Here is a 26,617-nt window from a genome sequence, read left to right as displayed (position 1 = left end):
ACCCCCCGTCTGGGGAAAAAATTAAGAGGTGGGCAAAGGGAACTGCCAGGTTCCTATCAATGTCCACACCCAGACCCAGGACCCCAGGGGATATCATCCTAGGATCCTCACCTCAGAGGGTGTTTTTGGCTTCCTCTAACTAGAGAAAGTTTAGTTACCTTCAACCCAATGCACCAATAATTGGCCTTTTACAAGAGACTGATCCAAGGATCAGGCACAGAAAGACGAAGCAAGGACTGTGCAACAACGTAGCCAGGAAAAAGCCATTAAGGCATCTTTTATTCACAGCAATTTGATGTCACACCTCATTCCTTCTGAGTTAAGCTTTATTTCTTCAAACACCATTTTAAAATGTAACTGCTGTGGGCAGGGACGAGTCACTAATTTATTAGTGGCAATGAAGTTTAGATACTTCTGCCATCTCGGGCTGGTTAGGAGTGGCTGCTGGGCTGCTGTGTTATGAAGGATTCTGTGGCCACCTATGGGTTCAGTTGGAAGGTGTATAGAGGGGGTCGGCAGAAGAACCTTAGGGTTCTTCTAAGCTTTGTAAGTGTTCTGGGGCAGTCTGTTCCCTTCCTGTTCTGTGTGCCCATTTGTAAAATGAAAGCGTGAGCTCAGTCCCAACTTTTGACAACTCAGGTCCCATTTGGCTGTAGATGCTGTCATGAGCTCTGTTTTGACAATAACTTCCATCTCCACTTTGGGATCAAGACTCCTGATATTTGTGTTGTTTCCCATGATAACCAGGAGAGACGGCCCCTCGTGAACAATGAGAAAAGGAAAAGAAAGGAAGGAAGTGACCAGAGGAATTTAGCCTTTAGAGCAAGGAAATCTGAGGGGAGAAACAAAGAGAGGCAGGACGGAGGCCTCAGAGTCAACAGGCTGTAGCCTAAATGCCTACCTTATCTGCGTCCCAAAGGGAAGCAGGAGTCTGGGCATAGGAACCACTATTCCCATGGAGCTGCTCTACAAAAAAAAAAAACAGGAGGCAAAAAGGGAGATCATTTAATTGCCAGTTATAGGAGGCAAAGGACACTGTCACAATCCACTTCCTGCTGAGATCTTGAGGTGTTCAGTGGGTTGATGAAAAAAGAGCTCCATCCTACAGAACTTACTACCCAACTGGAGTCTTGTTTATCTGACATTAAAATCAAAACATATCATGGGCCATACCTGTAATCCCAACTATGCAGGAAGTGGAGGTAGGAGGATCACAGTCTGAGGCCAGACCTGGACAAAAAGTACAAGATCCTATCTAAAAAATAACTAAAGTATAAGGGGCTAAGGGTGTCATTCAAGTGGTAGAGGGCCTAACTAGCAAGTGCAAGGTGCTGCATTCAAACCCTAGTACTACAAAAAGAGAGAAAGAGAGAAAGAGAGAAAAGAGAGAGAGAGAAAAGAAAATCAGAACATATCAAACAAAACTACCCAATACCAAATATGTCTACATCTGGGAAGTAAAATGGCCTCCAAAATTCCATAAGCACTCAGAAATGAGGTGAGGATGAAAAGTTCTTCCACTGGGCTGAATCTTTTAGGGCCCCATCCTCTACCAGAGAAAATTTTTTTCAATGGACACTCATCCCCTATGAAATATAAACACAAGCATTTCTGCTAGAATGTGGTATGTGTTCCTGAAAATCTTCACATTCTGCAAAACCACACACTAAAAATAACAGGTTTCAGGGGGAGAAACTGGGTTGGTGCACATTGCTCAACACCTGTGAGAGGCTGCTACCAGAATCTTTCCAAAAAACAGTCACAATTCTAATGAAATCTTAGCACAGTGAAGCAGAACCTGGCCCCAAGAGTTCCAACTCTTCTCTGAGATGAAGGGCCTAGGGACACTCACTTCTTAGGAGAGCATTCTCCTCTAAAGTAAAAACCTATCCGGGTGCTGCCTGCACCCACTATTTTCTTATAGGGGAAATGTTCGAGAGTATGAAAAGTCACTAAACCAGCCATGACTTGCACTAAAGGCAGTGTGTCTATAGATTTTCAACTTTTTTACTTTCTTTAGTTCTTCATATGTTACTCTTTAGTCATGAGAAAGTTCATCCTGACATCAGAAGACAAATGTACTGGGAACAAAAACACAAATGAGCCAACACGACATCATTCCCTTCTTTAGCAGTTACAGAGACAAATGTTGTAGCATAACAATTTTAGGTGTAAGATGATCCTGGAACATTCACAGACAGTCATAAGGAGTGAGAAGAACTGACCTACAAGTTGTTTTAAAATATAATGCAATTTTTCAAAGTTTGGACTTTTGTCATTTTAGTCAAGCTGATTCTGCTCAATTAAAAATGGTTACAAACACTTCAGCTCCCCTCATTAAGAGGTGGTGTCTAGTTCTCCCACCCCCCCATATCTGGCCTGGTCTTGTAGCTTGGGCTGGCCACCAGAATAGCACAGAGGTGACATTAATGGCTTCCCCAGGAAGGCCTCAAGAGGCCTTGGCGCTTCCCCTCCCATCCTCTCGCTGCCCTAAGACCACCCCATAAGAAGCTGCAGCTGGCCTGCTTCAAGGAAAAGTCCAGCCCACAATACCACGCCACACTGTTAGTGAGGCCACCTCAGACTGTCCAGCCCAGCACAGCCATCAGACAGCTGCAGTCACATGAGTGACCACAGGCAAGACCAGCAAAAGAACCACCCAACCGAATCATGAGCAAATTAAATGACGATTTGCTTTACACCACTAAATATTGGGGTGGTTTGTTTCATAGCAAGAGCAAATATCAAGACGCATAAACACTTCACTAATTCTGAAACAGTTCCCTTGCTTGGAGTCATGAGTTACTGAAAAGGGGCGGGCCCAGCCCTGAAGTGTCTCTCTCCAAGGACCCTACTAAGATTGAATAAAAGTCAAGGGCTGATCAACACCCAAATTCCAGAGAAGGCAACATGCAGAGGTGCTTGAGGAGCCTGACGGAGCAAGGAGGGTCCAAGGGCATGGCTGGGTAGTAGAGTGCTTGCCTAGCATGCCAGAGGCCTGGAGATTGATCCCCACAGAAAGAAAAGAAAAAAAAAGACACTGAGGGGGACCTATTTCCAACATACCGGAGGAAGAGAAGATTATTTAACATTCCCAAATCAGGGTGGACTTCAATCTTTCTGGGTATGGTAGGCTCCATAATAGCCCCAACCATGTGTCCATGTCCTAATTCCCTGACTCTATGAATGTAGTATTTCCCATGATAAACAGAGTTTTGCAAGTGTTACTAAATTAAGGTTCTTAAAATAGAGAGCTTATCCTAGATCATCCAAGTAGGCCTTCTAAGAAGTTCTTATATCAGGGTCCTTACAAGGGAGAGGCAGGAGGGAGAATGGCAGTCAAAGAGAAGATGTGACAGCATAGGTCAAAGTGATAGGCTTTGAAGATGGAGGAAGGGGCCATGAGCCAAGGAATGCAGGTAACCTCCAGAAGTGTGGAAAGGTAAGGAAACAGTTTGCTCACTAAAGCTTCCAGATGTACACAGCTCTGTGAGAACCATTTTGAAGGTCAGAAAATAAATTTGGATTGCCTTACACCACTATATTTGTGGTAATTTGTACAACAGAAATAGGAAGCTAAAACTCTAGCTAATTACTCCTGTAATGTGGGATGCTTATTCATAAAACTAAGAGCTCATCATGTAATGGTTGACACTAACTCAGTATCTACTTCACGCCCAGCCCTGTTCTAAGTGCTCTTCTTAAATCAACACTTAATCCTCACAAAACCCTGTGAAGAGTACACTCATAATCTATATTTTAAACCTGAGAAAATTGAGTCTTTAAGAAGCTAAGTAACTTGTCAGGGCCACAAAGCAGGTAAATGACAAACACAGCATGGATTTGAACCTAGGCAATGTGGCTCCAGATCCTACATCTGACCATCACCCCTCCTCAGTCATGCTAATGATGACAAGAATAAAATGACTGACACCTGCTGGGTACCCACTTTGCACCAGGATCAAACCAAGCACTTTGTAACTATCCTCATATTTATTTCTCCCAGCACCCCACCAGAGCAGGGATTATGAATCATCTTGTTTATAGCAGACAAGAGTGAGGTGCAGCAATGTTAATCCCAGAGATTAAACACATCTGAACCCAAGTGCTTGAACCCAAAGCCCAGCTTAATCAAACTCTCTGCCTGCCTGCCTGCCTGCCTGCCTTGTCCTGCCAGAGGCCCAGATGGCTGAGAAGAGGACAAAGATAAGTGGTGCAGCCACAATTCATCTTCCAAATGGGAATACCTATTAGAGGGTGAAAGAAGTCCCTGCTGTCCCTGGGACAGGAGGGACACACTAGAACTTATCCCAGCAAAGCAGGACTTGTGGACACCCTAAAGATAAGGGCACTAAAACCACCGCCTAAGCTCTGCAGCTCAGGTCTATGCAGAAAGGGTGCCATGGAGCAGTTGCCAGCCCCATAGAACATCCTCAATTCTCAGACAAGGTTGATCAAAGAGAGCTCAGAGAAGCATCTGCAAAGCTCCAGGTGTGGGGCCCAGCACTTTGGACAGAGTCTGTCTAAGGGTGGAGAGAAGTCCATCTGAAGACAGAGGGCAGGCAATCCTGGATAGAGTCCAGAGAGGAGAAGACCTTGAACTGCACTGGCTGCCCAGTTGGAATAACCAGTGAGGAGCTCAGAGCCATGGCAAACTGCCAAGTGGGAGCCAAATGAAGCCAGCAGCCTAAGAAACCCAGCTCTCCTCCAAGGTTCTGGGCCTGCTATAGAGGACCTCCCCCTATCACCCCAGGGCTCTTGTCTGCCCCTATCTGGCTGTGGGGTCTTAGGCCAGTCCCTCTTTTCTCTAAGCGTGGACAAAATTTAACTGCTAATAACTGTCCTACCTACTTCCACAGGATTCAGGACAATGAATAACAAATACTACCTAGCAAACTCTAGGTAGTATACTCAGCACTGAACAAGAGTTATGGAAGTAAGTAAAATACACTGTGAGATGTGCATCATGGATATTCTCACTTTACAGATGAGAAAACTGAGGTGAGGGAACTGAGGTGGGGGACAGGAGATGGGAAACTAACTTTCCCAGAATCCCAGAGCTGGTCATTGGTGAAACTAGGACTGGAATCCAAGCTCACTGTGCCTCTAAAGATCATTTGGAACGTTGTTTCTTCCCTACCCAGTCTCCCTAAAGCGGCACATCCTCATACAGAGTCCCCGTTAAGAGGTCCTATTCCACTGGTGGCTAGATGACTGCTAGTACATAGGCCAGGCAGTCACATCTCACACTGGTTCCACTTGGTTTTAAGATTCAGTGATAAGTTTGCAAATACATGTTCCTTCATTTCCTGGAGGGGCTAATTACAGTGGGTCGGGAATGGGAATTATAAACCACTATCCTGCCATGATTCCTACAGCTCTCCCTTCCTATTCAAGTCCCTATTGAGTCAAAGAGAACATCTCTATTGGGTACTGTGTCTTAACGCCTTCTAGAACTCTCTAGAGTCCCTCAAAGCCTCTGTAGTGGCAGCATTTACCTGAGTGTAATAACCTCATTTGGGCTGCCATGCATTTACACTGCACTGTGGTTAGCTTCTGTTTATGGCTAGGGATGCAGGTTTTCTTATTTATGGAACTGATATAAATAGTCCTCCTAAAATAAATGCATTTTATAAAAATAGTGATGTTTTTTAAGTCATAGTTTGAGGGTGGAGATCCATACATCCAGTGGAATCAGGAAGGTGACGACCCTCAAGTGGCTGAAGTTTGTGAAACAGTTCTCTGGGGATATGACATGCCTGTGGCCTCTGAGCCTACGTTTCGCCTAATGAAGAATCACCCACTTTGTGGGGTGCTGGTGAAGAGTAAGTCAGATGACACAAGAGCCAGGCACAGTAAAGCACACACATAGCCCTAGCTACTCAGAAGGTTGAGGTAGGAGGACCTCTTGAGTGCAGGAGTTCAAGGCCAGTCTAGGCAACACGGTGACACCACAACTCAAAATATAATAGTAATAAGATGACACAGGAGAAGCATTTAGCACAGAGCTGGTGCTTAAGATGTGCTGACTCAGTGCCAGGAGTGACCTTTTGTGCTGCTTCTAACCCCCACCCCAGGTACTAAGGTCCTGTTATCATTTGAATATGCAATGTCCCCCACAGGCTCATGCATTGGGGGCTCAGTTGTCAGCTGATGGGCTTTTGGATTAGATCCTGAGGACTCTGATTTAAGCAATGGATTAATCCCTCCATGGAATCATAATTTGAATAGACTATTGGGACGTAGTGGAACTGTGGAAGATGGGGCCTGATTGGAGGATGTAGGTCACTGGAGGTGTATCTTTGATGGGTGTCTTCTCCTGGCCCCTTCCTCTTTGCTCCCCTCTCTGCTCTCTGGCTGCCAGAAGGAGAGCTGTTTTGTTCCACTACATGCTCCTGCCATGATGTTCTGCCTGACCAAGCTCTGAGAAGCCACAGAACCAAGCACTATAGCCTGAAATGTCTGAAACTGTAAGCCAAAATAAGTGATTCCTCCTCTTGAGTTGTTTATCTTGGGTATTTGTCACAGCAACAAAAAAATTTTTTAATTAACACAGAGTTGACCCAAATCTGACACCAGATGTGTGGGACTCCCCAATTGGCAAAGATGGCCATTCACTGGAAGAGGTCCTGATGTAATAGGACTGAGATGAGGCCTGGCATCATCTCCAGGTGATTTCAATGGGAGAACCATGGGGTAACTAACCTGAGGGACGGCCAGTGACCAAAGATAGTACAGTAGTTCTGCTCCCAGCCCCCCTGGACTGCCCTCTAGTACCATCACTCCCATACCATACACACTGTGGAATCTGCAGGGGTGAGGAAGGAGTGCGAGCGGGTACCCACACCACTTCCAAGGGGCTTGATTCAGAGTGGGGTACCACAGGTTTAGAGGACCTACCAGGTCCCCACATAGCCCCAAGACAGAAAAACCAGGGCAGAATGTGCCCTTTTTCTAAAGCCCAAGAAAGCAGACCAGCTTGACCCTCTAGCACACTGTACAAGGAAACTGCAATCCTGGTGGGGATTGGGAACAGAGGCAGGAAGGATGCAAACAGCTTTATAAGTGACAAAGCCATTTCCTGCCCATCCCTTATCTCTCTGTTCTTCCCCCCAACAGACCTGGACAAGCATCACGTGCCCTTTCCACAGACTGGGAAAGGAAAGTCTAGCTGGAGTCTTGTACTCCAAAGCCACTTTGATCCCATACCCACCAGGCATGTGAGGGCACATCTGGGAGAATAGCATGTCTAGGAGTCATTTGCAAGCCCAGGAATACAGCAAAGGTCTGCAGGGCCCACCCAGGGGACTGTGTCCTTGCGGGACACTGCCTGCTCCTCCTTGAGCATCTTCTTGCCTTGCATTGATCTCTCCCAGGGATGCCTAGGTCGGGGCCAGGCCTGGCTTGCCCATGAGGGGCAGGCTCCCCCCCATCACATGCTGTTCATTCATTAGAAGCCCCTGATTCCTTCCTGCCATTCTAATTATGCACAGCAGTAATAAAGAACCTTTCTCCCTTACCAAAGAAGCCTATTTATATGACAAGAGAGCATTTCGCCCCCACAAGATTGAGTCGTCACTCAAAGTCTTGTTGGAATCAAAGCAGTGTCTCTTCAGAGATCGCCTGAGCCTTGCCCGCCTCCCCCATCCAGCTTGGCCCACTTCTGAGCATCTGTGTTTCTAGAGGGCAGAATGTGGGTGTCATTCTCCACTGCTGAGTTCCCTCATGTCTTTCTGACTGAGTCACTCAACACACATTAAGGCACCTACTATATGCCAATACTAAGAATATGGAAATGAAAGACACAGTCTCTGCCCTCATGGGGAGAAAAGGCACAGTTTTTAGGCTCTGCAACTGATTTATAGCCTGACTCCAGCATCCACTGGGCAAGTTACCAAATTTCTCAAAGCCCTCAATCACCTCATTGGCAAATGAGGTAATAATAATATCAATCTCACAGAGTTGTCAGAGGATAAATAGAATGCGAATGCATGCATAAAAACAGGCACATCGTAGACACTCCATCAGCACCAGTTGGCATTACCAGTGGTTAAGTACCAAAGGCTTTGTCACTACACAGGTAGATTTCACCCAGATGCACAAATTCAGGAAGGCTTCCTGAGAAATGACACTGGAACTGAGTTTTGAAGGATGAGTAGGAGTTTGCTAGGCAAAGGGAGAAGGTCCCAAGCAGAGGGAACTACATGATCAAAGAAGATCATAGGGCTCTGGGAAACACAAGGCCCTGAGGGGAGGACTGCACGGAGGAAGGGATGGATAGAGGCTGCCTTGCAGACAGCACAGACAGAGCTGCAGAGGCCACTGTTGATATGGAAGTGAATACCACAGCTAGAACTCTAAGCTGGGATAACCAGAGCATCACTTGACCTTTTCTTTATTCTTTTGGGGACCACAACCAGTGTCCTTTCCCTTCCACCTGTAGTCTGGTGGCCAGAAGGAATGTGACACAGTCTCACTTTCTATTAGTTACATGCTCATTTACTCAGACACTCAAACCAATTTCCTGAGGGCCTATGCCATGCCAGTCGTGTGTTAAGTGATGCTGCACAGCTGGACCCCCTGGAGCCCAAGTCCAATAGCCCAAGCCCTAAGCCTCAACCAGTGCCTTTCCAACCACTCCCGGCTAGGTTTGTCAGCTTTCTCTTCAGTAGAATGGGGAAATGGGGTTACAGAGGCCCTCACTGAGTCATTCATTCAATGGTGCGATCAGTGCTAAATAAGTTAACTTGCTACTCCCAGGTTTCAGCCTATACTAAGTCCTCCATAAATGTCAATATTTAAAATGTTTATTTTTATTAAGATTAACTGCCAGGGTGGTAAGAGTCCCATCTTCAGAGTCCAATGCAAGGTCTCCAGAGGCACCTCAACCTGGGCAAAATTCCCCGTCACCCATTCCTGAAGAAAAGGACTGGACTTCCATTGTCCATGCCTGCTACTGCTAGAGCACCAGAGGCCCTACCCTGTCTGCATCACCCCTCCCCCTGTCAGTGCATCTCCTCCTTCTAGGACTCCATGAGCCAACAGTGCAGGACATGGGGCAGGCCATGGCTGAAGGTCATCTCAGCATCTGCTGTCCAACACTTCAGAGACCAAAGGTGGCCCTTCAGATTTTGCAAACTAACTAATTTAAACATTCTACTAAGGAAATTTGCAGACATACAAAGTGATTTGTGATGAACCACCGGCTACTGAAGACCCAGCTTCAATAACTACCAACATTCTACCATTTTGTTTCATCAGTACCTCCACTCATAGACTACCACCCCCAAACTTTCCAGCCCTCCCCACTACCCAGGGTCCCACTGCATACAACGTTCCAACTCAGTTTGGTACCTGCAGCATTCATTCTTTTGCACCTAGTGCATCCTTGAAATAATGCCCTGAAACGCAACCATTTTTATGTCCCTGATAGGATGGTAACCACTGACTGCATCCTGAGGGCTCTACAGGACTCCAGCCCAGGAGTCAGTTGCCCTGGGTCCCAGTCTACACTATGACCTTGAACAGGTCATTCAGGCTTGTTATGAGGCTTAAAAATAAGAGTGCATGTTCATTGCACAGAACATGCAGTGAAATAGTTGGGGTGGGGATAGATTCTGCTCCTATGAAATACTATTAAATATCCCACATTTTGCAGATAAAATGATAGCAGCCCAAAGAGGCATAGTGAGTTGCCAGGGGCAGCCTGCTCTTCAGGTTTCTGTGTCCCAAGTTCATGTAACTGGCGTTCTCACAGGCTGCTTTGAACTCACAGAAAGCGAAGTAACAGTCTAGAACAGACCCAGATGAGCAGTGGCAGGTGGTCCAGCACCTGATGTTTCCCCATCCTGGGCAGGGGTCCCTCCCAGCCCCGGGAAGTGGGAGGTACAGGGGCGATGAATGTGATTTTACAAGACACAGTGATGTTGGGGAGTGGGTGCACATTCCTGCCCGCAGTTCTGATTTGACAAATCTTATGCCCAATCTTGCATTTGATACAACCACCCACTCATTATCTCAGTGTGAGAGACAAGAAACTGGTTCGCTAACTCTCAAGGTTTAAGTAATTCTGACGCCCTGCAGGATCATCCTAAATGCTTTTTCCAATTTAAAGGGAAAAGGGGGACGGGGGAAATGAATCAATCCAGACGCTGAGTTGAATGATGTTGAGACAAAGACAGAGGCCAGACCACTGCTGTTTGAGGAAGGTCAGGGGAGAGGGGCAGATTCATAGTGCTGTGTTTGGGCACCGCCTGGGCTCTGCGTCGCAGCTCCCTGGAGTGAGCCATATCAGAATCCCCCAACCCCCACCCTGCACTCCCCCACCACTGCAGTGGGGAGGCACCTCCCAGATCCGCAGGAACAATGGGCTGGGGAGGGGGCAGGTGCAGCTCCAGGCGCAGCAGAGGGCGGGGGTTCCCGCAAGACAGGGAATGAAGGGCCAATGTTGGCAGCACCTCTGCTGGACTCAGTTTCCCCTGCTTTGGGGTGTCTGCAGAGCCAAGCCCTCCTTTTCTGGCTGGATTTCCCTGACGTCCGGGAATTTCAATTTCATCCTTGCAAGGCAGCTTGCTTGGAGCTCCCGAGAACGCTGCCGGGGGTCGCTCGGCTCCAGCGACTGCTCAAGCCTAGCCCTTCAGGTCAGGGACGCGTGGCGCCTCCTGCGTCCAACTTTCCCCACTTGGGAAGAATAGGAAGACCGGAATTTTGACTAGTATGTCCCCTGTGGGGGCGAAGACATGATTTACAACACTGGGCCCCAAGATCTGCTCCTCCTCTTCCCCCAGCCCCCTTCCCTGGTCCCCTCCGCCTCTCCCTCCCTCCATCTGAACCCTAATCTTGCTCCGCAGAGAGTGGCCCTGGCCCATTTGCAAAATGCTAGCATTGGTTCTCTCCTCCACACTAGGGACACCCCTATCTCTGGCTAGGAGGGACGGTCGAGCCCCTAACGCTTCACCCTTCCCAAGCCCAGAGAATCCTTCGGATGAGTGGAGAGGGCGGCCGGACGCTACTGGGCGGGGAGCTGCAGCCCACACTCCCGTAACGTGTGTCGGGCCGGGACAGGGTGGGGTGAGGGGACAAGCCCAAATCTCACATCTCCCCCAGGCTACCACCCCCGCCTCGCTGAGTCACGGAAATGAGCCGCTGAGGACACCCCGCCACCCGGCCGCCAGCCATTTACCGGGCCAGCGCTGGCATCTCCAGCACAACGCGAAGGGGATGGGCAGAAGAAGCGGTTCACACTTCGGCGCCACCCCGAGGAGGGTGCAGTCAGGGTGCCCCCGCCAGGGCTGCGGTCCTCCATGCAGTGTCCGCACCCTGACCGGAACAGAGCACGTGACCAGCGGGTGGCCTTCCGTCCCCCTGAGTCCCCGGTCCCACCGAGGCGCTGGCCCTGACTCCGCCCGCGAAGGCAGGATGGGCCGGGAGCGTCCACTTTTCCACGACCCTCGAGGGGGCTGCGGGGGATGTGGGGCCGAGCACACCTCCTCCCTCCCTTCTCCACCCTTCCAGCCGCAGCCGCAGGACCAGCGTCCTGCTCTCACCTCGGGGTCCCGTGTCGCTGGCGCCGGCCTCCTTGTCCGCCATGGTCGCGCAGCGCCTGCCCGCGAGAGAGCCTCCGGCGCAGCGTAGTACCCGTGCGAGTCCCTGTCCCCGTCCTCGGCGGCGCTCGGGCCGGGTCTGAGCGGCGGGGCACCCGGAGCACTGCTCTGACGAGGTCGCCGCAGCCCGGGCTCCTCCCCGCGCTCCTCCCGGACCCGCCCCGCGCCCCGCCCCTCGGAGCCCGGGCCGCGGTTGAAAGACCGGGGAAGGGAGGCGCGGTGATCCGCGCCGCCCCAGAGCTCCGCACCCGCCCGCGCCGGGCCCCTCCTCTCTCTCACTCGCTTAGGGACCAAGCGCTCATCCCTGCGTGGGTGGCGAACGCGGTGATGGCGCGCCCGGGGCTAGGTGGCCCACCAGGCTGCGGGAAGCAGGAGCATGCAGAGCGCACGGCTGGGTGAGCCACTGGGGACAGGGCCACGCTGTGCATCCGCTCTTTGGAAGGCACCGCATGGCCGGGCCTGACCCCTGCAGTAAGCACTGCACACAAAACCTTGTCTCACGAGAATGCCTGCCCCAGTCCCCACCAGTTTATCCCCCGTCTCCAGGGTCCCAGGGGAATGGTCCAAGACGAGGTCGGCGGGTCCCCGGAGCGGCCAGGTGCCAGGCTGCAAACCTAGAACCTGCATCCAGGCCTAGCCCTCGGCACTGCCGCAGGCGTCCTCTTCCAGACTGCCTGCCAGACTCCATGACAACTCGGGGCCCACCGAAGCGCTTACCACAGACTGAGTTGCGCCTTTCATATATGGGATCGGCACCCAACCCCCGTTAGAAGTCTGAGAATAACGACATTAATAAGGCAATCCTTCCACGGTGAATGATTCATACTCTCTGTCCTCCGGCTCTGCCACACACACGTGCCACAGGCACCTGTTAAGGCCAGGCCAGGCAGTCCCGAATCAGCTGTGCTGCCATCCTATCACTGGCGAGGCCCGTGATAAAAATCTCATGACCACAGTTACTGGGTCTGTCCCAGGTGCCCGACACTATGCGAAATGCTGACGTGCCTGTATCCTTTTCTTCTCTTAACCACCATTTCAGATAAGAAACCGAAGCTTGGCAGGGTTGAGTGCTGATCTCAGGAGCATACACTGCAGGTGAATGGCGGGCCTGGGCCCCCACCCAGGTGATAACCATCAGCTAATCCTCATTTCCTGAGCTAGGCAGCTTCTCCCAGAGCACCTAGGGGAAGCTTCAGCGTACAGCCTCCTTGTGGATGATGGGGTGGACAAAGGGCTCTGGGAAAGCCCAAGGAGGGGGCTCTGCTCAGAAAGTGATGGTAGTGATTAATTAAAAAGATAAAGTGTAAAGGTAAATTTCCAGCATTCTTGAAGCCCTGGGTTCCCACACACACAGGGGAAAAAAGGATGAAACTTGTCTTCTATCTACCTGAATTAAATATCCTAAACATACAGTCCCTGGTTGTGTTTGAGAAGACACTTAATAACCTCTCTGAACTTCAGTACCTTCTTCTGTGAAATGGGCATAACAGAGAACCCCTTCGAACGACTGAAAAGGAATACATGAGGTGATGTATATATGCTTTGGATCTAGCACATGATAAGCTTAAAAGCATTAGCTATTAAGTCAGAAGCTTTTTTTTTAAAGAGAGGACCATAGCCAGATGTGCAAGGCAGCAATCATGAAGGTACATGGATGCCACTCCCAGAGTGTAGAACAGTATGTTCCCAGAAGCACACTCTCCCTACCAAGAATGCTTGCTTGTTGAGACAACACCCCACCATTTCAGAGGCAGACCCAAGAGATGGGCTCCTGTGAGGGCCTGGGCAGCCAGAAGCACAAGGTCCCCAAACGCAGATAGGAGGTAGGGCAGAAGCAGTTCTGAGCAACAGCTGGCCCAGTAGGCTGAAGATGGAGAAAGGAAAGGCTGTTCCTGGCCCTTCATCCACTCACAGCTGCCTTCTGGTTCTGCTCATCCATCCCCACTGAGCAGAGCTGGCTTGGCTAAGACCACATGGGTCGAATGTGAGAGGGCAGGGACAGCCACTGACACTCTACCACTGAGCACCAATGTCCCATGGACATATGCCTGGACGTCAGTGCCAGAAAGAGTTGCTGTTCACCAGGGTCTGATGGAGTTTCTGTTATGCTCAAATCATGCTGTGCTTCCTGAACCCCCCAGTAAGAAGTTCTAAGTCTTTAGTGTGACATTCAACACCTTTGACACTAGTGAGCCGGAGCCTTTCTCATCTGTAGTCTCTCCCAGCCTTCCTCTGCCATGGTTACATCTGCTTCATCTTTATGCTTGTCACCCCCTCAATTCCCTCTCTACCAGTCCACAGCCAGGCATCCTTCAGAGGCCCAATCTCCTGCCCTTGCCCCCAGATTCCCATGTGCTCTACATACCCACACACCTCAGCTTACCTCCCCCTCCACTCTGTGCCCAGCCATTTCAGTGCTCAGAAGGCTGTTCTGTCCATCTGCAGGACAACCGCCTCCACTCTGAGGGCTGGACCTTCCTCCAGGGTTCACACCTACTGGGCATCTCCCCAGGGGGTCTCCCAGGACACTCACACTTGACTAAAACCTAGCCTTCTTCTCCTGCCCTCTCTTCTGGAGGCTGGATCCCTGTCAAGGTGATACCTCCACCAGTGGCCAAGCCATACACACGCATGGGCATGCGCTAACACTCCTCCTTCAGTGTTTGCCCAAGTTCAGTTCATCTCCAAGTCAAGTGTGGCCCAGGGGGCTTCTGACACCTCTTCCCCATCCTCCCTGCCACCAGCCTTGTCCAGGTGCCCTGGTCCTTTTCCACTTATGGTCTGCAGCAGCCTCTTCACAAATCTCCTGACCTCTTGTCCTGCCCCAAAGTCTACTCTTAATGACTCTGCCCTGCTGTGCTCCAATTCCAGCTCCCCAACCCTGATTGTTTTAATTCCTCCCAGCCCCCTCCTTCTCCTAAGCAGGGATTCCACAGGCTGTGGAGCTGTGTTCTACACCTGGATCACTTATCTCCTCATCCCAGCACCACTAGCAACCTGAAGGACAACTTCTCACTGACGTAGATCTCCCAACGCCAAGGTGCCTTCTCTGAATCCTCATGCTTGACAGGGTGCCCTCTCAGTGTCCTCATTGCACCCTGTCCCTCCCCGTCATTGACCTGGCACTGGACATCAAGACATTGACTTTGGCAGCCTGTCAGAACCAGCAGGAACCCCAAAGCCTCCCCCAACTCCCACATCTGCCTCCTACTGTGGAAAGGCCTTGGGCACCATTTGCCCTCACCAGCACCCTATCCACAGTAACATAAGGACACATGAGGAGGATAGGAGATGACATGCAGGCCCCAGTGGTGGAGGCAGAGAGCAGACAGTTTCAATTTTCAGGGAAGCATAAAAGGCAACACATGCTCTGCCTTGCATTTGCTCTCACAGCTTTAATAATTATCGTGGAAGTCAGGAAGCGCCCTGGTGAGCATGAGTTTCACCAGTCAGGTGCTGTCCTAATCTTATGTCATTCTCCTGATGGCCCTCGCTGTCTCCCAGACAGGACGGGGAGGTACACAGAGATTGAGGTGCCTGCCCAGGCTTCCTCTGGCCCCTGGATTCAAGATCAGGCTTATCTCCATGTCAGGCCAAATAAAGGAAGGGCTTCCACTTTCCTCCCTTGACCCCTACAGTCTCTTCCCCAAGAGCAGCCAAAGTGAAAAATCATGCCACTTTTTTGCTACCAGGTCCCGTGTGAATTGGCCACTTGATGCCTTGGTGACCTCAGTTCCTTCCACTCTCCTATTCCCACTTCCAAATACACACAGATGTCCCTAACTCGAATATACCAAATCAGCTCCCCTGGGACATCCCCCCTGACACACACACACACACACAAGAACATCATGGGGCATGCTCCCTCATTCGCTTTAGGAAGTGCACCCTTCCCAGACCTCCCTATCTAAAACTGTACCTCGCCCAGGTACAGTGAGCCCCATCCTGTGGGAGCAGGATCCCGGACCTGCCACTCCTCTAGCCCAGCATCTTGCATGTAGAAGGCTCCCACCAAATGCTCCATGCTAGACCCACTGAAACAGTAGCAAAAAGAATGACACAAGGGCTCTGGTTCAGCTGGAAGGACACAGAGCCACATGAGCATTCTGGCTGACTCTAGGGAGTTCAGGTATCTCTGCACCCAAGTTATTCAGGGCCTGCCCAAGTGTGGGAGATTGCTCTGCAGCAGGTTCCCTCAAGATCCTCTCAGACCCCTCCCTGCCTTCACAGCACCCCCTGGAGACCAGCTACAGTGCCCTCCATGAATTTCTTCTCTCTACCCTGTGGGGGATTAGGACCCAGGCTGTGGGGCTGCCAGGTGGAAGTGTGTCCCTGCCCCTAACAGTAATAAATTGCCCTAAAGACACCTGACTCCTTAAAAGTAGCCCAGCCCAGAAAAGTCACCATCTCTTAGTCTGCCCTATACTGGTCACTCCAGCCTCATGGGCTTGCCCTCAGGTCCTCAAAGAGCCAATGCCTCCAATGGGAGCCTATTTTCTAGGCAACCCCACCTCCTCCCATAAGTCTCACCTTGGATGTCATCTCCTCCAGGACACCATCTGGCCCTCCAAGACAGCAAAAGTCCTCTCTTCTGTCCTCTGTGCCCAACCCTCCATGTGTTCCTGTCATAGCACTTATCACAACTCTGAGATCAGGATTATTATCAATCCCACTGTACCCATGATGAAATTGAGACCCCAAAAGGTCACTGAGCTCAGAAGCTACAGATAACACCTCTAAGTCTAGAATTCCAACCTGAACTTGGAAAGACTCTCTTCCCCTCTCTGCTCTAGCTGCAAGCTCCCCAAAAGGGATCAGCCATGTCCACAACCGCAGTTTCCAGACCCTTGAATAGTGCCTGGCCCAGAGAATTAAATTTTAAGAAATACGCCCTTCATCTCCAGGCCTTTCCCACCCTCTTCACTCTGCAGCCCACAGGCAGTCAACAGACTCCCTCTCTGTCCTTCAGTCCAAACAAAGACTCCCCACACACACTCCATAGCAACTCACATACATAAAAGCCAGAGCCCAGGGCTAGGCCCACCTAACTCCACCAGACAGCCAGGATACTCTGTCACCTGTACTATCACTGTACTAGATAGAGAGGTAGACAGGAGAATGGCTGGGTCCTCTGGTCCCCACCTCAGAAAAGCTGCTTTGGACTTATTGGTATACCATCAGAATTTGGTCCCCACCTCAGAAAAGCTGCTTTGGACTTTATAGTATACCATCAGAATTTTGTCTGTAAACAAAATACCATATAAGTGACTCCTGTATCACAGGACCAAGACTGAGATGTGCTAAGGAAATATAAAACTCACGGGGAAAGCCTGGGCATGTGTCACACTCCCTGACCTCTGACCTTCAGTGCAATCTAAAATCCCAACCTCAGAGACAAACCCCGGTGGCCAGTGTACACATCCTTTCCCCTTCAGTTTCTACTCCATCTGGTGTGAATCAGTCTCCATTAACATTCCAAAACACACTTCACATATACAACATGTACTGCTGTGTGACTCTTCCGGGGCACAAATTCAAGGGCAGAAGGAAATTATTTCTCCAAATATCACAATCACTCAGGCCTGCAATGTAAACTTTAGAAATGCCTGCTCAGGTGACAGAAGGTTATCCAAATATTTTTCAGAAGTATTTCAAACAGCACAGAGATCTATGGTTACTTTCTCAGCCATCTTCTCAGACCCTGGCCCCACAGAGCTCCTGATTCATAAGATGGGGCATTCCAAAAGCCACATCTCAAGGAAGACATGCAAAGTGAGAGACAAGGTTGAGAGAAGAAAAATTGAAATTGATGATCATGTGGCCAGGATGGGTTCACCGGTCTTCAACAAACCGTACATGACTACACTCGAAAGTTCATGCTATGGAGAAGAACAGTTTTTTTCCTCTTCTCTAACTCAAAGCCTATGCAGACCTGGCTCACAGTAAGTACTCAGTAAATGTGGAAGAAATGAATGGATGGTCCAGTGCATAAGTAATGGAATGAAATCAAGGCCCAGGGAAGCTACATTGCTTACTCAAAGTCACACAATTAGTGATAGAGAAATAATGGAATGAAATCAAGGCCCAGGGAAGCTACATTGCTTACTCAAAGTCACACAATTAGTGATAGAGAAAAACCAAGCTCTAGCTCCCTGTCTCCCAGCTTTGCTTGATCCTCATTGTCCCCCACAACAAAGAGACAAATGGGTGATGGTTTATTTCAGACATTATGCACTCAGTCATGGTTGCTCAAGGAGTAAGTGGCAGAGGAAGAATTTGCTCCTCAACAGTCTGCAGGTCCATCCTGCCCCCATAGGGGAGCCTATACAGAGCTGTGTCCCCAAAATTGAGCCCAGCCCCTGGCACATAGCAACATCTCAAGGAACACTTTGAATGAAGGACCCAACTAGTTGGAACAAATGATCCAACTAGAGGACAGAATAGCAGTTTAGAGAACATCTCTCCTCTTGCTCAAATCAAATCATGGCACTGGTTGGGAGGCATCACTATTTCCATCTTTTTTAAGATGAGAAAACGAAAGGCACCCTGAGAGCATGAGCAGCCTTGGCCTGAGGTCATCCATCATTCTGGGGGCTGCTTCGAGTAACTCCTTTCTTTCAAATCTTGCACTTTATTTAAAAGTTGCATTTTGCATTCTATTCCATAGTATATCTACATTTGTTTTTGAAATGAGATTTCTACTAATTACTTTTAAAGTGTTTTATTGTAGACAATTGCAAGCATCCACAAAAGTAGAGAACATTATAATGCACCCCCAGGTACCCATCACCCAAATTACTTACATTTTAAAAACCGACTCTTTAAGTAAAATTTACTTGTCCAGGAAGATATCTCACAGTAGCTTTCATTCACACTTTTCAAGTAAATATGCTCATTAAATTGTCACACACCTCTATTGACCTCTATTTTGGATTGGAGACATTGAAGGTGATGAGGTCAAGTCACCTGCTAGAAGCCTTGGAGCCAGAAGAGGCAAAGCCAAGAAGCACTTAAAGCTTGTGTCTTGGGCCACCACGTAGCCTGGTAAAGAACCTTGGAAGAAAGGCTCAACAACATGGGTCCATGTTCTCTTTCTTTTAAGCCTAAAGTTTACATTAAAATCACAGCTTCCAGAAGCATCCACTCTTGACCAGACCAGCAGAGACAACTCGTCTCCTTGTCATTCTCTTCTCTATGACATAAAGTTCACCCAGACATGGTCCCAGTCCTCCAGGAACACCAGCTGGGGTGAAAACACAGAAGCAGGCAGATATGACCAAAATCCTAGACAGACTTTGACTGGGACCTTGGCATGTGAAATTTACAAGGAAATTACTCTGAGCCTCACCTGCTCTGTCTCCTCCATCAGGAAGCAAGGACAGGGGGAAGGAAGCAGAGAGGGTTTGGGTGTGGGCTGGAGAGTCAGATTATAGTTGAGTTTAATCCTTTCCTGACGATACAGCATTCAGTGAGTCATTAACACTCTCTGATTCAGTCCTAAAAGCAGACTGATAAAACCCCCGAAACACTAAAATCATTGGAACCATACATTAGATAATGCTTAACCCAGTTTCTGCAGCAAAGGAAGCTCTCCATCCATGCTGGTCCTTATAATTGGGTATTACCCATAACCAGCTTGCAGTAATGAGTCTGTTTTTTTGGTTTTTTTTTTTTTTTTTTTTTTTTTGGTACTGGGGCTTGAACCCAGGTCCTCACACATTAGGCAAGTGCTCTACTATCAAGCCACATTCCCAACCCCTAGAATGTTTTTCTTAACTAACCTCCTCAGAAAGTCTGTAAATTCAGAAAATAAATAAAATTTTTCAGCCTTCCTTGTTCTGCTGGCCATGTCAGAATAATCTAACGGCCAGTGGAAATGGGACAAAGACACCCTGTTGTTTTCCAGCCCCTCACTGGCATTCTGGCACAGTGGCATGCCAGCATGCATTCCATGAGTCTGCAGGGCAGACCCATGGGCTCTGGGGACCAGGATGAGCCAAGTGAGCCCTTTGGCCTTGGGGAAACCTGGGTCACCTCCAGTCTCCTTCCAGGACTTCCTCCTGGGTGGGTAAGGACCCCAGAGGGCACATGGCACACAGAGAACACTTCACTAACTCAGTTATCACTATGAACAGTGGTGAGAGAGCATCAAGCTTGGTTCCAGGACCACTGACTCCGAGGCCAGGCTGTGCCAAATATTTGCTGTGTGGCCTTGGACAGATCACGCACCCCCTCTGCAGCCCATCTATATAATGAAGACAAAAATTGTGCTTACACTTTCTGCCTCATGTGCCTGTCACAGACATGGGGTAGAATCCCAGCTTTGCCGCTTCACAGTGTGTGATCTTAAAGACTCTAAGCCTTAATTTCCTCATCTGTGAAATGGAGATAACTATTGCACCTACCTCCCAGGACTATTTGTGAAAATTGAATGAAATCATGCATACAGAATGGTCCAGACTCTGGCACATAACAAGCGCTCAATGACAGAGAATGGACTTTCCATACAGAACAACTGTGTCACCAATATAGTACTAAGAATCACTTCCCTTCTGTGTTTGCTCATCTAGCACTCATCTTTGCTCATCTAAGCCAAGCACTCTGTTACCAAATTTATCTTCCCAAGAGAGCAAGACTCATGACAGGATGGAGAGTAGCCCTCTCGGGCAACATGATGGGTCCACAGGCCAACCCAGCCCTGCCCTACCCTGGGAGGGTTGGCTACCTGCAATTTCATCACCCATGGCTACACAGCCAGGTAATGGTCCCAGACTACTCAACCAACTGTCTTCCCAAGTTGGCAGGTGGAAGGAAGGAAGAGAAGGGAGAAAACTTCTCCCTTCAGCCTACACCTGACAGTCTTTACTTGTGAAAAAGGAGAAACGCCAACCATCCTGACCCCTGGCTCACCATAAAGCTGGAAGGTGTGGAGGTGTGGAGGAAAGTAAGAAGGTTCAATAAAACTATTTCTTTTATCCACAGAAAGGTTTGTTATTTTCTCTATTTCCTGTTTTGTTTAGTGTCCAAGTAAAGTTCTAAAGTTAAAGCAAGAAAAGAATTAAAGAAAAAAGCTGAAAATATTAAACTTAAAGTTTAAATATTATGATATATTTAATACACTAAATATTAAAGTTTCTGGTGTTTTAGAAGCTAAGAAAATACTCAACAGCCATGAGGAAATATCCCCTAAGAAGAAAATAAATTGTTAAATAAGCACATGAAAAAAATGACCAAGCTCCTCAGTAATTTACATGTGTGTGTGTATATGTACAGTTAAATATAAGATGAATTATAAAACAAAAACATCCAGTGATGATGAGATTATGGCAAAGTCTATACTTCCTTACATATATAGATAGTGCCATCATAAATTAAGTCACTCATACTTTGGAAAATTGTATGGCAACATTTAAAACACTTTGGAAGCTGGGCAAGGTAGTACACACATGCTTGTAATCTCAGCATTTGGGAGACTGAGGCAGGAGGATCTTGAGTTCGGGCCACCTGGGCTACATAAAGAGATACTGACTTGAAAAATAAAGAAACAAGCAAACAAATAAACATTTTGACCACTTAATCCTTCTTATAGAAATTTGTTCTATGGCAAAAGGAAACAACTGTATACATTATATCTGGACAACAAATGAATAAAATTACAAATAGAAGGTAGCATAGCAACATGGGAAAATCTTACTTTTTTTTTTTTTGGTGATATTAGGGTTTGAACTCAGGGCTTCATACCTGCTAGTCATACATTATAATACTAAGTGGAAAAAAGAGAAAGTATACCCCCTAAAATTATGCCTACACAAGCACAGATACCAGCTTTCAGAAAGCTTGACAGTTGTCTAAGTTAGTGGATAATAATGGGGGCTTTTGTCTTTTCCAGCCCTCCTATGGCTTTATCTTTGTTTTTCTGCCTTCCTCTTTCTCTAAACTGTATCTGGAAGTTGAGGTCTCCCATTTCCTGGCTGGGTGGGGGAGCTGTGTCTTACATCCAAAACTACTCTAGGTCGGGCTATTTGATTTGGTTCCTAAATTTTATCACTGTTCTTTGAAACTGCAGCCCTTAAAACAAAGTGGTCAGTGTGTGAGAGAGATCAGAAGCAAACAGTCTCCAGCAAATACTTGTGATTGGAGCAAACACATTGGGCTGAGTGCTGGGCTAAGGAATTTCACACTTGGATATGAAATGTCAGTCCCCACAAAGGCCTTCTGAGGTCCCAAGAGTGAACTCAGAATGGCCACCTTTCTCAGACCTTGCTTGCCAGGGTACATGGGCACCTTCTGGGTACCACCTTCACAGGGCAATGTTTACCCCGTCTCTAAGAGTCTATGGCCCTCTCAGCTGGGTCCGGGTCTGCTTTCCCTGTGAGAATCTCATAAATGCTTAGTCTTTGCCAACCATTTTGAGGGGCTCATAGATCCTCTGGTGGAAGCTCATTCATTAATGCACGCATGTGCACACTAAAATAAGCAGTATTAGGGGATTGTTACATATGCACACAGCCCTGAAGATACACACAGCAGTGGAAAAGCAGGGTACCTGCCTTGAAGGAGATGGCATCTAGGGAGAGACAGCAAAGAAGAAAATACACCTTCCAAGAAATTGAGGTTGGGCTGCTCTGGTGATAAAGCTGTGCCAATATCAAAGGCTAGTATTTACTGAGCAGTGACTACACACCAGACATGGTTCTAGGACCTTTCCCTAGAATATATAACTCATTGAAAAGTATGTTTGATTCACATGACCTCCCCAAAACCTGAGAGACAGGTAACTATTACTCTTATGATACAGATGAGGTCACTGAGGATCAGGAAAAGTTTTATATCTTGGTCAAGGCTGGTCAACAACACTTGAGGTCTGGAACTTTGACCAGGCTATCCACTCCAGTATGCAGGCTGGGAACCAGGCAGTCTCTGTCACAATATGACTCAGCAGGAAGAGAAGGGGTGATCAGCAAAAGGGAGGAGGTCCCAGGACACATGGGGTTCTCTGTGTGTTATGGTTTGAATATGATAAGCCCCCTGCAAAAATCCGAATTGAACTTTAATTCCCATTGTAAGGAATTAACAGGGTAGAAACCTAATCCAACTATGGTGTTTAGAAGTGGGACCTTTGGGAAGTGATATGGTTAAGGTCGTTGGGGTAAAGCCCCATGAGAAGAAAATAAATAACAGATTGGAAAGAAATTAAAGATTGTGAGTGATTTTTATTTTTCTCTTTACACTTTTCCCACACATATTTCCAACAGATAATATGTTCTTCTTTCATAATCAGAGCAGAACTGATAAATTATTCCTTAAAAATTGAGTCAACAAAAGCAGAGGAGATGACTTAGAGATACAGGATGGGATCCAATAGGCATGTTTCAATACGAAATGTCTAACACCATCCAAGGAAGGGGCCTTAATGCATGGATTTCAGTCTCTTTAGAGCCCTCCAAATCACCTTTCAAATAAACATCCATGTCCTGCCTTCTGAGAAATGTTGCTAAGGCTGCTCACCCTTGCAGTGGACACTTGGTCCCCTTCCACCACACCTTCTCTAGGCAATGTCCTGTGACTTCTGGCTGCTATTTCTTGATCACTTACTGTCTGCCAAGTTTGATGGTAGCTACTGTACTGGGTGACTTCTAAGTTTAGGTCCAGAGAGCAAATGACTTGCCTAGGACCACCTATCCAGGAGTTGGCATGGCTGGAATTCAAATCCAGATTTTCTCACTTAAAGGCTCATCTTCCTGGATATCTCCATGATATAGGCAAACCAGGGGTACAGGAGTATTGTTGGGGGTCAGGAGAGAGGGTATCTATTTCCTGGTTAGAATCCTAGCCTGGGAATCATTTGGGTATTAACTGTGTGCAAGTGTGCTTGTGTGCCTATTCATGTACATGTGATTGTGTGTGTGTGTGTGTGTATGTGTGTGTGTTAGAGAGAGAGAGAATATATTTTTAAAATGTTTTTCAAAGACTCTAAGAATAGATAGCAACACATGGAACTTGCTCAGGTTTTTCAGAGAATTATCGACACTGAATTTAAAGACAAGAAAACAAATAAAATGTACTTAGATGAGTAGAAAATGGAAAAGGCTGATCATGGGAGATGCTTTGGGATAGAACCAAGCCTGGGCTGATTCTAGATCCTCCTTCCTAACCACAGAATCCTAGAACTTCAAAGTCAGAAGAAACTTCAGGGATGATGTTGAATCTTCAGCTTCATGCAGAAATCCTTCCTGCTACACTCCAGACAGCCAGTTTGTTTCATTTCCCTTGATGGGAATTTGGTACCTGAAAGTGCAGCAGGTTCCCTCATCTCAGGGTAATGCCAGTGACTCTTCTCATAGAGAAAAGTCTTAGTTCTACCCTCTAAAGTTCCTCTTCCAGAGGAAGAAGAAAGTGTGTCTTCCTGTGGGTCTTTCTGACCAGAAGCCCCCAGCTGATCTCAGGTCACTTCTCATTGCACAGAATTAGATCGCCTGAGCACTCTGAAGTTGGAACCAATCCTGGGCAAGGACAATAGGCTTAGACAAATCTGGTTTTACCCCTGAGCTGGGGACAAGGTCATCTTCCATGAGGATGAATAAAACCAGGGTCATTTTTTTTAAAAGGGTGGGAGGAAATGAATATTGTGTGAACAGAGTGGCTTTGATGGCACTGATACTTGGTTTGCAGAATGGTGGACATCTCCTGATATAGACATTGGCAATTTGTGCTGCCCAGGATCTTCTGCTACCCCAGCATCTGGTCTGGCTCAAAGGAACCATCTCTCCTTGAGACTAGCAATCTATCCTCTCTAGGGCCTGGTTGAGCAGCTTTCCTTGTGATTCTGTGAGCTGCCCACATCATTCCAGTATTCCTTTTTGTAGCTTCAATAGCCAGGCCCAGTCTCTGTTGCTTGCAGCCAAAGAACTCTAACTAGCCCTTCAGATTCAAGGGCACTGAGAGTCCCATATTCATTCTGCTGGTCTGGTGGCAGCCTCGAAGAGTTGCCCAGAGCCTTGGAGAGTTTAATCTGGGACTAAGAGTTGAAATGTGGAGTCTCAGCAATCCTCTGATTAGCTGTGTGACCTGAGAGAAGTCACTCAACATCTCTGCTCAGTCATTCCCTGGCATCTCTTTCCTAGCAGGGTCTGATTAAAAAGCACATGAATGTGTCTATTCAACTGGAGAAATCTCACTGCAGCCAGGATGTTAGTCACTAGGCCAGTCAGGAACCTGTAGGGGGAAACTCCTTTACTAACATACCTCCTCTCCTTTCGCTTCAGCTAAAACTTTCTGGAAAAAGCAGCATTTTCAGAGTCTTTCCCATGGGCCATCTTTATGGTGCAAGCTGAATGTGCCCCAAAGTCCTGTCCACCATTTTAACCTTTAAAACATGTTCTCCATGACTCTGAGCTAAGCATACCAAAAAATGTGTCTGCCATCTTTCCTTTTTGAACTATGACCTTAAACTGAGCATGCTCAGGAGTGGACTCCTTAACTGAGGATGCTCGGGAATGTGCCCACCAGCCTAAAGTGCTTTTCTTTATCAGTATGTGCATCCTCCTACAATAAAATCCCCATGCTTCCTTTGCTCAAGGCTGGTATTGCTTTGTAAATACCTCCCATGCTCTCTTTACTGGTTACAGGTAATAAATCTTTCTTCACTCTTGTTTCTTGGTTGTGCTTGTTTTTGGCTTTGCACTCATGGTGATGCAAACCCATTGCATTGGGTTACAAGGACTCCTAATAATAAGAGACAGTCACCATCAACTTGCTCATAGAATTATCAAATTTCCTATCACATCACCTCTCTATACGTCCATTTTTCTCATTTATAAAATGAAGATACTAACAGCATCACAGGGTCTTTTGGATGATTACACAGGAGATCTGTGAAAATGCTTTCTACTCTGTCAATGCCATAAGATGCAAGGGATTGATAGTCTCAATATCTACTGGAAACATTGGTTTATTTATTCACATAAATAATATTAAGTGATAACTATATGTTGGCTCCACATCTCTCTGCTTCTGTGTGCCTATTTGGTGCTTGAGTTTCTATGATATTCATACAGATAAAGGATAACACACACATGACATGTATACAACTAGATAAGCCAGAGGCTACCTGGATGTACGTACGTGTGGTGAAAAAAAAAAAAAACCTGTAATTCTTATGAGTATTAAAAAAAGAAAACTAAAATAAATAAATGTTTAAAAACATCCTTGATCAAAAAGGTGAAAGTGGAAAGTAAAAAAGAACAAATTCTAAGAGAAGTTTGCAAATCTGGAGAGAAGAGAGCTGTTGGAGGTGGTTGCCAAGGATGTAAGAAAATGAGAGGTAGGGGGTGGGAAAGGAAATAATAAGAAAAAAAAGGGATTTTTAAAAGTTGTGCTAGATGGTCTCCTTGGTATTTTCTTGAGAAATTGCAGGAAAGTTTTAATTTGCTTTCAACTATTTTGGGATGTTGTGCTGATGCTGGCTTGAATGACAGCCTGGTTCTTATGGATTGCATACAAATATTCATTTGGCTTCTTGTGTGTGCCAAGCACTATGCTGGTCTCCAAATACACCATGGTCCTTGTCATTATGGAGCTAGCTGTTGGTGTAGCATAAGCAACTCAACCTGCCCCTGCCTCACCTCCCTCCCTCCTGGTGGTTGCCAAACCCTACAGACCTCTACAATCACTTCTTTTCAGCCCTATCAGCATGTTCTCAGATCATTCCCACCTGACTGTGTCAGTTGCTCTCTCTGGCTCTAGTCCCATCCCCTCATCCACAATCCATTTGCTACCCTGCTGCCAACGTGTTTTTTAATAAGATGCAAATCCAGTCATGGCTTGCTCCTATTTTAAATCTTGGCTTCATCCTCATCTCGTATTCGGATGAAGTCATAACGCCCCTGCTCTTAGCATCTGGGTCTGGCTCCATGACCCCTCCTCCCACATATTCTCTAATCTCATGTGCCCCATTTTCACATGGCCAGGAAAACACTCCCCATCCATGGTCTCCTTTTTTTACCTTAAAAACT

At 47.5% G+C, this 26,617-nt stretch overlaps 1 protein-coding gene across 8 annotated transcripts in view; it reads right to left on the bottom strand.

The window, feature by feature from the left end:
• The window catches only part of Hspa12a (heat shock protein family A (Hsp70) member 12A), a 163,154-nt gene that overhangs the window by 56,959 nt on the left and 79,578 nt on the right, over nucleotides 1-26,617 (bottom strand). The window contains exon 1 of one of the 8 annotated variants that reach the window (XM_020153204.2): nucleotides 11,547-11,711. The exons of the other annotated variants lie outside the window; for them this stretch is intronic. Within the exon in view, the coding sequence (XP_020008793.1) occupies nucleotides 11,547-11,589 (43 nt within the window). The 5' untranslated portion in view covers nucleotides 11,590-11,711. Of the gene's footprint in view, nucleotides 1-11,546; nucleotides 11,712-26,617 lie in introns of those variants that run through there. 8 annotated transcript variants of the gene reach the window in all.

This window comes from Castor canadensis, chromosome 7 (genome assembly GCF_047511655.1).
Source record: "Castor canadensis chromosome 7, mCasCan1.hap1v2, whole genome shotgun sequence".
Taxonomy (NCBI): domain Eukaryota; kingdom Metazoa; phylum Chordata; class Mammalia; order Rodentia; family Castoridae; genus Castor; species Castor canadensis.
The sequence above is the reverse complement of the archived record's forward strand: the minus strand, read 5'-3'. Positions and strand labels throughout refer to the sequence as shown.